Raw genomic sequence first — 14,514 nt, 5'->3', positions numbered from 1 at the left:
TAGTACGATGGTGTCGTATGCTATTCCAAGTCGTATGATTTTTTAAAATGTTATTTTCTTTAAATAAGATGGTGCGTATCTTCAAAACAATGTACAAATGATGATGTTATGATGACATGGTATGTCTTTTTCAGGGTCCATCCTAACCCTCTATTTTTGTTTACAAAATACATATTTTTTTTTTGAATTTTCTTTTTCGTTTTTTTTACCAAATTGTCATTATATGAGAATGATACAGCAGTATCAAAAAATGAACTCAACTTATTCAATTTCAATTCCAAGAAAGTTTCCGATATCATTTTGATTTATTTTGATTTGATTTTAAGATGATTAGAATGTAAAGGTAGATTTGTACTGCTTCCCCACTCCAGTACAGCTGACTTCCTCTCTAAATACTGTAAGGTGTATTCGCATTTTCCAGAAATAACAAATAAATAGATAAATAGATATATATATATATATATATATATATATATATGTATATATAATAAAGTTCAGTTATCATATTATGGACTGCTAGGAAAGAGTTAAACCAATATGAATGTAACAGTCAATATTTGACCTGGATGAAAAGTAAGAAAGTTATGGATGATGACCATTTCCAATCGATATGAATTTGCCATGAATGAGCTTATGATGAAATCTCCTTACGATTTACCATTGATTAAGTTAAAAAAAAACGAAAATGTAATGTCTCTGTTATTAAAGTGGGAAACATGATGTTGTTCTTGGCTGAATTACATGAGAATGATAATAAGTTTGATAAATCAGCATTGGAGACCGGGACGAATACGTTTGAGTGAAAAACGGGAAAACTCAACATTGTATGTGGAAACTATTAATCAATGAAATCATCACTTCACTATCTGATTATTCAGAACTGTTCAAAACTTTTTTTCCTGAAAAATTAGAGAAAAAAAACATAACTTCATTATTTTAACTTTGACCTACACTGAGACTACCCTTAACGTTTAGTTACTCATGCTCGTCAATTTTTTGCTTTGGTGTGTATCATAATACTCCTTTGTCTTTCTTCATCTGAACAGGGCGTCATTGTAAAGCAGTTATCAAACTGAATGTGCCTACCTGAAAGCATGAATGAATAATAGGTAAATGGATACAGACGCAAGTTTCAGAGGTTAATAAAATGAATTATTATTTAGTGTAGTGAAGAAAGGAAATGGTAAGCAACATTTCCAATGTTTAAGTGATATGCCGTTTTATTTTGTGTCACACATCTAGTCTACTTGAACACGTACGGTACCGATTTCATTATAAAGTAAGTTTTGTTTCGTGTTGTTTCTCAGTCAATGTTCACAATTTCCCAAAGTCAAGATAAGGAAAAAAACAGAATACTTACAACTAACTGTCAGAGTAGTGGAATTCGAGTAATCCTGGAGATTACGCAGCGCCACCAGACACAGGTAGCGACCCTCATCTGCGACCTTCAAGTCGGTGATGACGAGACTGAAGTTTTTATCAATGTCGAACCGTTCCTCCTTCAACGTAATAGCCTCATCGTAGAATATAGCCTTGTTCTTTACCTGGTTAGGATCTGAGCTGTTCTCTTTCACCCAGTACACACCAAGAGGCTCTCCCTGGAAGATGCAGGGAAGTCGGATGTCTTCCCCTTTCCATCCCTGAACGATTTGGGCGGTGCCTACCGCTGATGCTATGGTCATAATTATGTACAGAAAAAGACTGCCTATTATTCTTAATTTATTTTGAGGACACGCGTCTAAATGCGGAAAACTGAGACACATGACCCTAACCCAATGCAAAACTTATTATAATGACAGCATTCTATAATTTGTGATGAACATGATGACAATTTACGGCGAGTGAAAGCTCATTGTTAGACCTTATGTCGCAATGTGAGCTTCATGATATACTAATAACAGAATCTTAATTTTTTTTTTCCCACCCGCAGCCATAGTAAAGAACGCGGAACTGGTCAAATGGAATTGAACTTCTTATTAAAAGGTAGCAAACGGTAGGCAGAATTTAGCAATCGTTGACGTTTTGTATTATTTTTCTTACGAAAAAGTACAGAACAACGAATTCTGAAAGGCCAAACGACAAGAAACCAAAAAAAGAACATGAAGAAGCATCTCAACTGCAGATTTAGACAAAAGATTTCTTTTTATAACGCAACTGATATCAAAAATTTCCTGAACTTAAGTTATACGGATTCGAAACGATATTTTGTGTTCAAATTTCACACCTTGATTACGGCCTGTTTCTGATGAAGTAATTCAAGTGCTACCGATATCGACATGACATAATCAATAATCAGCCTTGCTTAACATGTGCTTTGAATCCCAAAACAACAACAACAACAAAATATGTAATAATTCAGTTTTACACCACAGGTTTTGCAAACATGCTCCAGGTTTGCAATGACAGATAACAATGAAGACATAGAAGGTATGACGACATGTACAATTTTATGTCATCTGCATAACTGTTATAAATCTTGCAATGTTTTGGAAATATTTTACTTATTGCTTGTACATACAGGGGGTAAAGCAGCGGGCCTTCAACAGAACCTTAGGTACACTAAATTTCGTAGCAAATAGTTTCAACAGGGGAAAAATCAGCAATTCTGACACAATTTTATATTATGGTCCAATACCATAGTCGAACAATTCAAAACGATTGTTAAAACTTTTTCTGCACTTTTTTCAACATTTATGTCATATTTGCGTGTAGCTGTGCTTCAATTTGCCTTTATTTTCTCAAAATGAAAGTAGGAAAAACTCACACTTTTAATAGGAAGTTAATTTGTATTTAAATAAACAAATGATCAATTAATTATTACGATCAATACATTTAATATATTTGCCAAAAATGAAATAAAACTACATATCCATATCAAAGCGTGCAAATATACGAAAATGTAAAAAGCAGAGGCTATTAGTATTAAAAAAAAGTAATTAGAAAGTGAAGAATCAACATGGGCTCACATAAGCCATCGAAGATTGATCACAAGAAGTATATTCAATTTGTGTTCACAGACACGACATGTACACGCAAACATCACAAAGTATACATAAACAGAAGACAGCAATGTACTGAACGAGCAAAGCACGGAGACGAAGCAATTTGGCATGGTATCAGTGAGTACAATAATGACAATAAGAATCATATGAAGCAGATGGTTTTCTGTCATAAGAGATGAATTTCGTATATTTTTCCATCGTAAAGTTCACACTCTTGAGGGATGGTGTAATGTTTGGTTGAAACGGTAGATTCAGATGTTGATTGTTTTGCGAGATTCAGAAACCACGTCCACGCAATTAAAGAGCCTATACAACTCTCAGAGCTATTTTAATTTTATTTGATTAAAAAGTGAATTAAAATGGCTGAGATATCAAAAAACAAAGTGAAAAAGGTGGTCGTATTGGGTTGTCCTAGTCCTAGTTGTCCCACCTTTTATTACAGGTTTTACCGGTCAATTTCATACTTTTGTCATTCAAATTCATTAGTGTGCATTCAAATTCACCAGCGCACGCACGCGAAAATCTTCGGGCATTTAAATTCAGAATCCGAGCGATCAATTTCATTAATGGGCGTTCTATTTCGTTTTCGTGAAATCAAATTCACCATTTGGCATTCAATTTCAAACTGCGAGCACGGACTTTCCTACTCGTGCATTCAAATTCATGCGATGGTCATGTGATAGTCCCAATGAGCTTGTTTGGAGCATTCAATGTCATTTCAGGCAATCAAGTTCCTACTTCGTGCAATCAAACGACGAAAATGGTGTAGTCTTTTTTAAGAAAGGAAAAAAGGCCAACACAACCAATGAGGGCTTGCAATATAGTGTGATAATGATTGTTTACAAGTTTTACATTATTCTCTGTTCATGTATTCTTTGTTTTTTCATCTCAATAAATTTCAAATTGTAATGTCCAATCAGCAGTGCATCCAAACAACACAGCGAAAACTAACCCTGATCATATTTCTTGATGATGCTGCGTGCTGAAAACGCCCCGACACCAACCATATAATGACAATTCATCAATTTAAAGACAAACTGATACACAATGATCTCATATAGTCCCGCAAAAGTAAACCAATAAGACAGCAATACACAACAAACAAGACGTATAGAATGTTCATGTATCGGTTTCAATATAGTCGAAATTGTGTTTTTTTTCCTCGAAGGTGTCAACGTCAACCAACTCTCCGTGTTATGCTTGTCTGTAGGCCTATACCAGTGTTCGTTTGTTTGTTTCATTTTCCATCAAAGATGGCTGGATAACCCACATTCAGCTGCAATAGCTGGTTTTCCATATGGAGTCCAGTTGGATGTAAACCTTAAACGCCCTGCTGTTTGCGATGAATAAATGAAGTAGGATCTTTTACGTGCATGAGTTGTGACTCTCTCACACATGGGACCTCCATTTTGTCCAATCCGAGGGACATGTGCCTGTATATTCCTTTTCGTTATTAAATAAAGCGCGAGTTCAAAATTTTCTATGAACAGGTCAACCTCTACTGCAAAATAAATAATCATCATAAATCCCAATATATTCAAAGCCAAATGAAAAACACATGCATGCACGTCCCCAAACTAACTAAATTCAGGACTTCTTTTAAATTGAATGCAGCTATTCGGAACAGGGTTGCCTATTCACGAATTTGAATGTCCGGCGTGATTCCGTCGCCAGCTTGACATGAATTTGAATGCTCATTGATGAAATGCGTGCTCCTCTCTTAAATCTAAATGCTCCGATAGAGAATTTGAATGCTCCGATAGTGAATTATGTTCCGATAGTGAATTTGAATGCTCCGACAGTGAATTTGAATGCTCGGATAGTGAATTCGAATGACCGGATTTTGAATTTGATTGCTGAATCTGTGCTGCGAGCGTGGAATGCGTGAAATCGAATGCTCGGAATAGGGACTCGAATGACAAAAGTATGAAATTGACCGGGAAAACCTATATAAAAACCACTTTGTTTCTGGATAACTCAGAAATTTCAAACACTAATACTTTTTTTTCGTCAAAAGTAAAAATTGGATTTCTCTCAGAATTATGCTCTTTAATATTCATAAGACATACTCTGTAAGAGATTCATCTCACCAAAAAAAAAAAAAAAATGGAAATCTGAAGCTCAATCTTAATCAAAACCATACTATGCCCTTTTCATTCACATTTACAAAAAATTACACAAAAAACATGCCATAACCATGACAAAATTATGTTATATATAAAAGTATGTTTAGGATGATTATATATTATGTATTTTGGAAATGATACACTTGTGAAATTGCGTGTTATTGTAAGTATTCCCAACAGCAGGACAGTGGAATGGTTTTGAGCAAGTTATTATGAAGATAGAATATTGTTTAAAATGCAGACAGCAAACTCCTGACAGTAAAACTGTAAGTAATCTAAACTATGAGTTGTGCTTGTCTCAATACCACGGGTTGGTATTTTGTGACTATTGTGATTGCACGTTTTTGAAGGACATACACCCTAAATACGTTTTAGCAAATTTTTGGCACAATTTGCCCCAATATGAAGTAGAATCAAAGTATGTCATAAATACATCATAATAGTTGAGGGTACTAAAATGTATTTAACTAATTCTTTTCATTGTGCAAAATGCTCTAGATACATTACAATGTTCAGACTCCAATCCTGTGTACAATGTTCTTTCAAGTAAAATTTCTAGTAAGTCTTATTTCTAGAATAGTACACTTGCTAAAAGGGTACAGAAGCACTTCCTTTTTTTTTGTAGTACAAATATCTATCTGGCACAGAGGTTCCCCCGGGCAATTCATCTTTTTTTTTTTCATCCAAAGAGACACTCTGTAAAAATCATGTAATTTTTTTTTTATATATGCCTCGAATAGAAATGTCAAATTTTGTGGAATTTCTCTCTTTTTAATCAAGCACAGCATTTTTAGCTCAAAGTCCTAACATGAGATACATGTTTCTTGGGTCACGAGCAAATGATTTATCTAAAAAGACAAACTGTCTCTATGCAAATGCCCCGTAATTTGCCTAACATTCTTACAATTTCCTATACATAGATAATCAGGAACAAAACAGAAATTAATGTCTAAGTGCTTTGAACTCATATCCAAAAAGCCAACCGAATAAGACAATATTCTGGCAACAAGACTCTGTAGTTGCTTAAAAGTGTTCTATAGTATTAACATTACTCCGATATTCTATGCAAAATCATGTAAATATAAAGTATACAAGATTTACAGTTTCGAAACTTTTCTATCTACTCTTTCTATCTACTGTCATGAAGAACTTACAAGTTTGAGCACAAAGATATAAAGTCTGTTTCTGGGGAAAAAAAAAGAAATCCTCAGTATGAGCTCTTTGTACGGCACGAAAACCGTGTGTGTGAGTTTTGTGCACAATAACATTGTCAATCATTTTTCACATTAAATCAAATCAGAAATGACATGTTCAAGGAATAATGATGGTGACCTACAGTACATGTTTTATATGCTTTACCAAAAATGTGACACTTTGCAGCTATATTTATGTTAAACCGTTCCGTGTAAAGACGTCAGAGGTTAAAAAAAGAGAGAATATTACACAGAAAAAGAAAACTTAGGAAGTAAGAATGTCAGACTTTATAATGTGTGCATAACAAATGATCACCTGAATAATATAAAAACGACCCAAGTCCAATTTTTGGCCAAATTCAGTTTGATATGGGAAATTGTAGCTTAGCCTATAAATGAAGAGTTTGTTTGCAAAAACCGATAAGTCTATTTTTGAAGATTTTGAAGTACGGTCTCTGTCGTAAAGTACAAAATAATACATTTTAAATGATAGATTGGTCACTACATATAAAGGTACATTTTTGAAGTTGTGGTCAAAAGAAGCAAAAATTTCTTATTATTCTCTTTATTTTTCTTGACCTTTAATCGCAAATATCTCCATTTGGCAAATATGGACTTGTCGGTTTTTGCGAACAAACTCTTCACATGGACTCATCTTGTATATATGGTTAAACCCTAACTACCCCCTGAAAGTACCTAAAATGAATGAGTGAAATCTCGTTTCAATGTAAGAATGACCGAAGTCTAGGATATGGGTCATTTTTACATTTTTATAACGCCCTCTCTCATTACTCCTTGTCCAGGCCTATTATTATATACACACAATGAACATAACTTGCTGGAACAATGATGAGAAGTCAGGTTGGGAGAAACAATGTGGAGGTACAATAGGAACAAAGGGCTTTAGAACAGTGGGGGAAAGGTAAAAAAATTTTCATGAGAAACAAGTTCCTGCCAGTTGAATAACATGAACTTATTAAAGAATCGTGTGGAGTAGTTCATGTCCTCAATGCGCATGTCAGTAATATGCCTATGTTTGATCTGAATTTAGGAGTAAGTAACTAGAAATGTTGCAATCGAGCCATTTTAGAAGATGGAGAAACTAGTGAAATGACAGCATTGTTTTACCTTACCTTTTACACATGGCCAAAAGAGATTCAGAGAATTATTGTCTGGTAATCATGAGTATAAAACTTTATGAAGATACTTTCCTGCACTGCAGGGACACGGGGATAATCGTGACATTTTACAATTTAAAATCAACAGTGACCTTTGATCATTTGACCTTGGGTATGTGTGACCATAATTATTTTGATGGGGAGAGCTTTATCCACTAATTCATGCATGTGCAAAGTTTTAATTGGGTACCTTTAGCGATTTGTTAATTACATCGTCCACATATGGCTTATAAAAAACAGATGGAAGGCATTTCCCCGCATTTTAACACATTGACACATGCACATTGTAGTTCCATGTACATACATAGACATACTTAATGAATTAGTTTAATGATGAGGGACATTATGCCATGGTAAAATCTGATTTAACAATACCACTAATATAGAAGCTTTTCCTGTGTATGATTTAAAGAACGACCCAAGTCCATATGATTCAAACAACTACCAAAGTCCATCAAACAAAATGGCCACTCCACAATGAATGTAAATGTAATTTGTGATAATGATATAATATTATGTATTATTTTGTATTTGCACTGTAGCCTTACCATCATAGTTAAAAGAATATTATTGGGCAAATAAAAAAGATATGAGTTTTTTTTTAAGTTTACTCGAAATGACAACCCATGGACTTGGGTCATTTTTATATTTAGATACTCAAATATCTTTCAAGCGACCTTTATCTGACAAAGTAGCTACCATGTCGTTGGATTCCTTATCCTTTCGAAAGTACCAAGATGAACCAGAAACCCTCGAACGGGAGTTTAACATTTTGTCCGATTATGAACTTTTTAATATGTGTTTGATTTCATTCTACTACGTTTTTTTTTCTTCGAGCCTTTTTTAGTTGTGAAAAGGATAGGTATCAGATATTCCAGCAAACACTACCCTTGTCATTATAAGGACATTTCCTTTAATACAACATATACAACTCTTATTGACAGTCCCCCTCCCCTTAAAAAAAAAATGTATCACTACTCTTGCATGGGACGGAGATGGTAGACAGGCAGGCAGGCTAAAGGGGTGCACGTCACGAGACCGACACCCACGAGTCATACAGCCCATGAGTTATGCAGCTCACGAGTCATACAGCCCATGAGTTCGACACTAAGCTAAAAAGGCCCACGAGACCGACACATTAAGAGCCGTGTTGTGTCTGTCGAACTCGTGGGCTGGTTTTACTTTTTAGTGTCGGTCTCATGGGCTTTATTTGCCTAGTGTCTAACTCGCGGGCTGTAGGACTCGTGAGCTGTATGACTTGTGGACCTGTTTTCAATATCGAACTCAGGGGCTGTTTGACTCGTGGGTGTCGGTCTAGTGGGATGACCCCGGCTAAAGCTCTCACCATCCCACCAGCCTTCCTCCTAATCTATACCTACTTTGTTTATTTCACATTGTAGATTGACGCCTACTCCCGGATCTTATTGTCGTCGACATTCCTGTATCAACTTTTTTTATGTCGGATTGTATATATGGATATGGTATATTCATGTTAATATTCAAGTAAAGTAAATGTGTATCTGAATTATTAAAAGATAAATTAACTATTGGAATTCTAATCTTTGATTTTTTTTTTTGCTTTTAAATATCTACCTCTTTCATTTTTTCACTGAAATTTTCACATCACGATTTGTCACGATTGCCCTGAGAAACATGTATGCCAAATGCGACATCTGTACTATAAAATACAGCGATCGTAGCCTTTTTCGCCCGACTATAATAAGTCTTATTGAGCGTACAAATCCTTGGTTTAGAGTTCACTTGGGATTTCCCTGTTTCCCCGCGCGACCGTTTGTCGTTCGATCGTTTGTCTCGTTGAGACATACATGTATCACGTGATATTCCCACTATACAACATGCTGTATGACACAAAGCGGAGTCATTTATTATCTGCTGGCCTTTTGTAAATGCATGTAGCATTAATTATGTTCAGGGTTTGATTCAATGAAGTGAATGTTTGAACGGCAGCGCCAAACTCCTCCAGACTTTTGCTACAGGAACATGTTTCATCATGCAATTTGTGCATCATGCAGTAGTTAACCATGCAATGGTAATCAAACTTGAAACACACATGACACCTTATTTTGAACTGAAATTTGTGGGTTTTTTTTTTTATTTGAAAACGTATGATTGCATAATGATCACCTTCTTTTCTTGTTTTAGGAACTAGCCTAAACAACCATGTTTATGGATTTTTTTTTCATTTATTCTCATTTTCTGGATATTTTTGCTATTCGAACTAAAGAAGCGACTATCAAACACTGTATTTCCCTGAAAGAATATCTTATTGACTCAGTTTGCAATTTATAGTCAGCTTTGATGAAATCATATTTGCACGTTCTAGTTTCAGTTTTGTTTGTGTGTGAGTGTGTATATATTTATATTTCTGACATGCAAAACCTGTTTATTTAAGTATATTTCTAAGTATATTTTTGCAAGCTTATTCTTTTCATTTCCAGAAAAAAAAACCACATATACTACCTATACCCCTTTGACATTTTACATTTTTCACGAAATTGCGAGAAGCAACAAATCAAAATAACTCAAACTGTATTAAAGACCTTCAGTATACTATATATCATTTACTGAAGGTATTGTATGATATTCACTTGAATTGATCTTTCGATGAATGTCACTCTGCTTAAACCAGGGGTCACGGGTTTAACGTCTCATTCAAATTCACACAAAATACCTACTTACCTTTTGAACAAAGACTAAAAAGAAAAGACTCGCGCTTATTGAAAGAAAAAGCAGTAGGTTATCGTGACCTCTGTCCATCATAAACTTCGAGGATATTCAAATGTTAAAGTAATGGTCCAAACCCTGCACCTACGTCGATTGAAGTGGATCTACTTGATTTCGAAATCTGATAGCAACTATAGATTTCGCAATCAACTATAGTTGCTATCAGATTTCGTAATCACGTAGATCCACTTCAATCGACGTAGGTGCAGGGTTTGGACAATTACTTTAACTATACAGAATTTAGTCAGCATATCGATGGTTCCACTTACGCACGCAAGATTCTCTCAAGCAAAGTCAACATTTACTCATTGAACGCAGAGTCGTTGAAGAACTTTAGCCCTGTCGCTATTTGCATGAAAGTCGTCACCCTACCTACAGGTCGGCAGGGATTCCCAAGGGTCAACGATTCGCACATTAAGATCATTTCTTCTCAAAATGAATATGTTTTGTGTAGCGATTGAGAGCAGTAATTGACATTTTGACACTCATATTTTTACCTTTTCGCTCACGAGTAAATGGGTCGACAATTCCTTTAATTGACTGACGTTCAAAATTGCCATCTTGTCTCTAAAGTTCCGATATCCTATTAGATGTGTTTGATAATACTATGGCGCTCATTTTTCGTTTTTATGTAAAATAGAGTGTAAAGGTTAATTGAAAATTGATGGTTGATTGTACAGATAAGTTCAAACAAACAGTAATTTTCACGCAATTTTGTGTAATCGGTGACACATCATTATGACACTGAATGCAGGCAGTAAGAAACATTTTCACTGGGTCCACCACCAAACGCCAGCTGTGCCACAGAGACAATGACGTCTTTCCTCTTTAAATTCTGCATGGACGAATTAGTTTACCTTTCACATTATTATATTTTTTATCAAAATTCATCCGTGCTATTCTGCAATCGGGTTCACACATTTTTTTTTTTCTTATCATGTTGACGGTTACACTCTTCTGTGTTCTGTATTCTATACCTGCCCTCTCGCGCTTAACATACTGGGCTCAAAGTTCACGTGGTATTCCCCACTGCCTTGTAGCTGCTGCTGTTTGTAGCCCTGGTGACGCATGTATACTAGTACATGTATATGCCACATGGCCACAAAGAACATAGTGCCACCGCTGCATAACATGAATAGCAGTCGTTCCATGTCTCTGTGTTGAACAATTTCTGCACACTCCAAAGTGCAAGAATGCAAGTCCACACATGGAAGCGTCCATGGAATTAGTATTGCAAAACTTAAGACTACCCTTTGTAGACGGGAATGATACTTCTGGTTTTTGCAAATAATAGGTTGCCTAGGAATTTTTTTTTTTTTGGTAATCATGTAGAAATGCGCACCTACCGTTTGCTTCGCCGTTTGTCAATCAAATTTTGTGCAGCCATTGGAGATGCTAAATTGAACCATATCAGAGAGTTTTCATGGAATTAGAAAGCCGAAAAGGTAAGAAAAATGAGAAATCGGAGTTGAAAAGTACGTCGGTCGCGAACATAGTTTCCGACGTAAGTAGTGCACCGATTTCGCAGAGAACGATGTCAACTATTATAATCGATTCTGTTAGTCTCTAATTAGCTGCTTACTACAATATCGAACTTGACTCGTGCAATACGTGTAGCTCCTACTTTCTTTTTCATATTTTTTTCTTATTGTTAGCTCACCTGAGTTGAAGGCTCAAGTGAGCTATTGTGATAGTTCTTTGTTTTCATTGCCACTACCATGATTATCACTATTCAAATTATTGATACAGATTATTCATACCAGGATTTAGACATCGATCCTTTCTTTAAAAATTGTGGCAAGTATTGATTTTATCATGACTAAGTTGATAATAATAATTTGAGTAGTGTTGAAAGGAATAGAATAAGGTTGAAGGAAAAGTGGAAGAAAAAGGTTAGGAGGGAGAGAGAAAGAGAGAGAAAAGAAGATGAGAAGGAAGTTGAATTCAAAGGGGATTTGTTTCTAGTAATCTACATAATTTATAGGCCTAATTTAATAAATTAAAGAGAATAGTATTACGAAAAGTGTATGTTTTACAATCATGTATTAACATTGTGGACTTCTCAAAGTGCTCATTTTACCTAAAAAGAAACATAATATTGAAATTAAAATGGTAATATGTTTTTAATTGATAAGTTCATCTTAGGGATAGTAGAAAGTAATTGTTTTCATGATAGTATTTATTTTTCCATTTCATTTTTTTAATTACCGGTATGTATACAAAAACTGCAACCCCAGTATTTGCTTTTGTTTTGTAGTAAAAATCCATTTTATTGTGCAATATTCATGATGGATAATTCCCATTTTTTCATATATCTTTTACTGTTTTGTAAACATATTATCCGTCCATCATCTAGTCAGCAAACAATGTTGACAGACATACAGTCACACGCAGGAGAAAATTAACTAAAACGAAAAAAAAAAAACAGACGCATCAAGATCACTTTCTTTCTTCCACATTTTACTGTCGAGCCGACGTAATTATTGTGGTTAAACACTAAACAAGCGGCTGTATCACAGACTACAACGATCGATTATCATCGTTATATCGCTCTTCCACATAATCGATCATCCATCATGCTACACTGACACAGCCGTCGATCGGCGTACTTTTGAGTCAAAATTAGCTACTTTTCTTCTGTAATTGACTATGAAAGTTCATGAAACCGTCAGATATGGTCCCATCTTGACATTTCTGATAGCCACAAGAAGTTTTCATTGACAAATTAAGGAAGGAAATGGTAGGTGTGCATGGTGTGCATTTGTACATGATTACCTTTTTTTTCTTGTTCTCTTTTTGTTTTGTATGACCGTATTTTTTAAACGCTTGTAAAGTGCCGATCTCTTCAAAAAAGTAAAGCTTCCAATATAGTAACTTAGAAAAAGATTTGCTGCCAAATTGAAAGGGGACAAAGCTTAGGGTGCCTAAAATTGAGTAAGTCAGGAAAATCCGCATTGATGCTTAGTATGCTTTTTATTCAAAGATAGTCCAGACAACATTCCCGATTGTACACCCACAGTGTATAACTGTATTCAAAAACATCACTTTTTATTGCCATGTATATGTGTTATTACATACATTTACACATTGCAGACTTGTCCAAAAGTCGTCATAATTATAGAAAGATTATGTTCTATGATTGCTTTCATTTAATTAATGACAAGAAATATTTCTTAAAGACATTGTTTAACTATCGCACATTTGAAACAGCTTTAAACTCAAATATTATTTCAGTTAGATAGAAATGGATCCATTTTTGTTGTTCTTTTTTTACTATTCATTTTATTCATAGGACCTGTATTGAATACATTATGAGGTTGACCAAAATAAAATTTTAATTAACACTCACAAGAGCCAAGATAAAAACAATCGTAATCTAAACGATGGACTACTGGTGCTTTCCATCATAATTATCTCAAAATGAGCGATCATGCCGCCTATTTGATTTGAGCTTGTTTCTTCGTCTGCTGTTAGGAAACTGCATTTCACTTACATCTAGAGCAGACGCATAAAAAGCACAGATACTTACCTTCAGAAAATGGACTACTGATAACGATAGTAGTCAGTGTTACGAGCCAAACCAAATTACTGAAGTCTGTATCCATTATTTTCCAAGAAGAGCACAATCTCAGCCGTCAAAACCAGTTGGCAATTACGGTGAACACAAATGAGAAGAGAACCTGATAATGTTCGAACAACAGTTCGAAGCCAGGCCACGCCATTACACACGCAGGATACTAGTTCTGGCATCAAACGCCGCGTCGCGCAAGGCTTGCCCAGATGACAGGAATGCGCGCGAGTCACCATATGACCTCAGAGGGGAATCCCCAGGACCAAGAAGGCGCTCGCCTAGTAGGTATAACTCCTTGCCGTAATAGGATCAGTGAATACATTGTAGTAGGTTTCCTCTGCAACCCATGTCGAAGCCATTGGCTCTATTGCTGCAGCATAGGCCTACTCTCAAAGGCAGAAACTGCCATCTTATAGGACAGTGGCGTACCATGGGTCAAGACATGGGGGGGGGGGGGCACCTTGTGGAAAAATAATGCTTTATTGTGTGTATGCTTATGCGCGCGTGCGTGTGCACTGTCAGTCTGCAAACTTAATGGGGACTACAATACATAACGGTATGTGATACATTCCACAGCGCAGTCATTGAGCAACATTGTAAAGTTTCCTAACATGGATTATGGACTGACGGTGTGAAACGACAAATTGCTGGCAGCAGCATCAGGAGAATTGCATACAACACAAAAAAGAAATGCGAGCG

At 35.6% G+C, this 14,514-nt stretch overlaps 1 protein-coding gene across 1 annotated transcript in view; it reads right to left on the bottom strand.

The window, feature by feature from the left end:
• The window catches only part of LOC139737027 (uncharacterized), a 36,527-nt gene extending 22,597 nt beyond the window's left edge, over window positions 1–13,930 (bottom strand). The window contains exons 1-2 of the mRNA XM_071647707.1: window positions 13,774–13,930; window positions 1,361–1,672 (exon numbers count right to left, since the gene is read on the bottom strand). Coding sequence (XP_071503808.1) covers window positions 1,361–1,672; window positions 13,774–13,849 — 388 coding nt within the window. The 5' untranslated portion in view covers window positions 13,850–13,930. The remainder of the gene's footprint in view (window positions 1–1,360; window positions 1,673–13,773) is intronic.
• Window positions 13,931–14,514: the final 584 nt, after the last annotated feature.

Source organism: Diadema antillarum, unplaced genomic scaffold (genome assembly GCF_040938485.1).
Source record: "Diadema antillarum isolate AM-2024a unplaced genomic scaffold, OU_Dant_1.0 seq00000675_RagTag, whole genome shotgun sequence".
Classification (NCBI taxonomy): Eukaryota; Metazoa; Echinodermata; class Echinoidea; order Diadematoida; family Diadematidae; genus Diadema; species Diadema antillarum.
The sequence above is the reverse complement of the archived record's forward strand: the minus strand, read 5'-3'. Positions and strand labels throughout refer to the sequence as shown.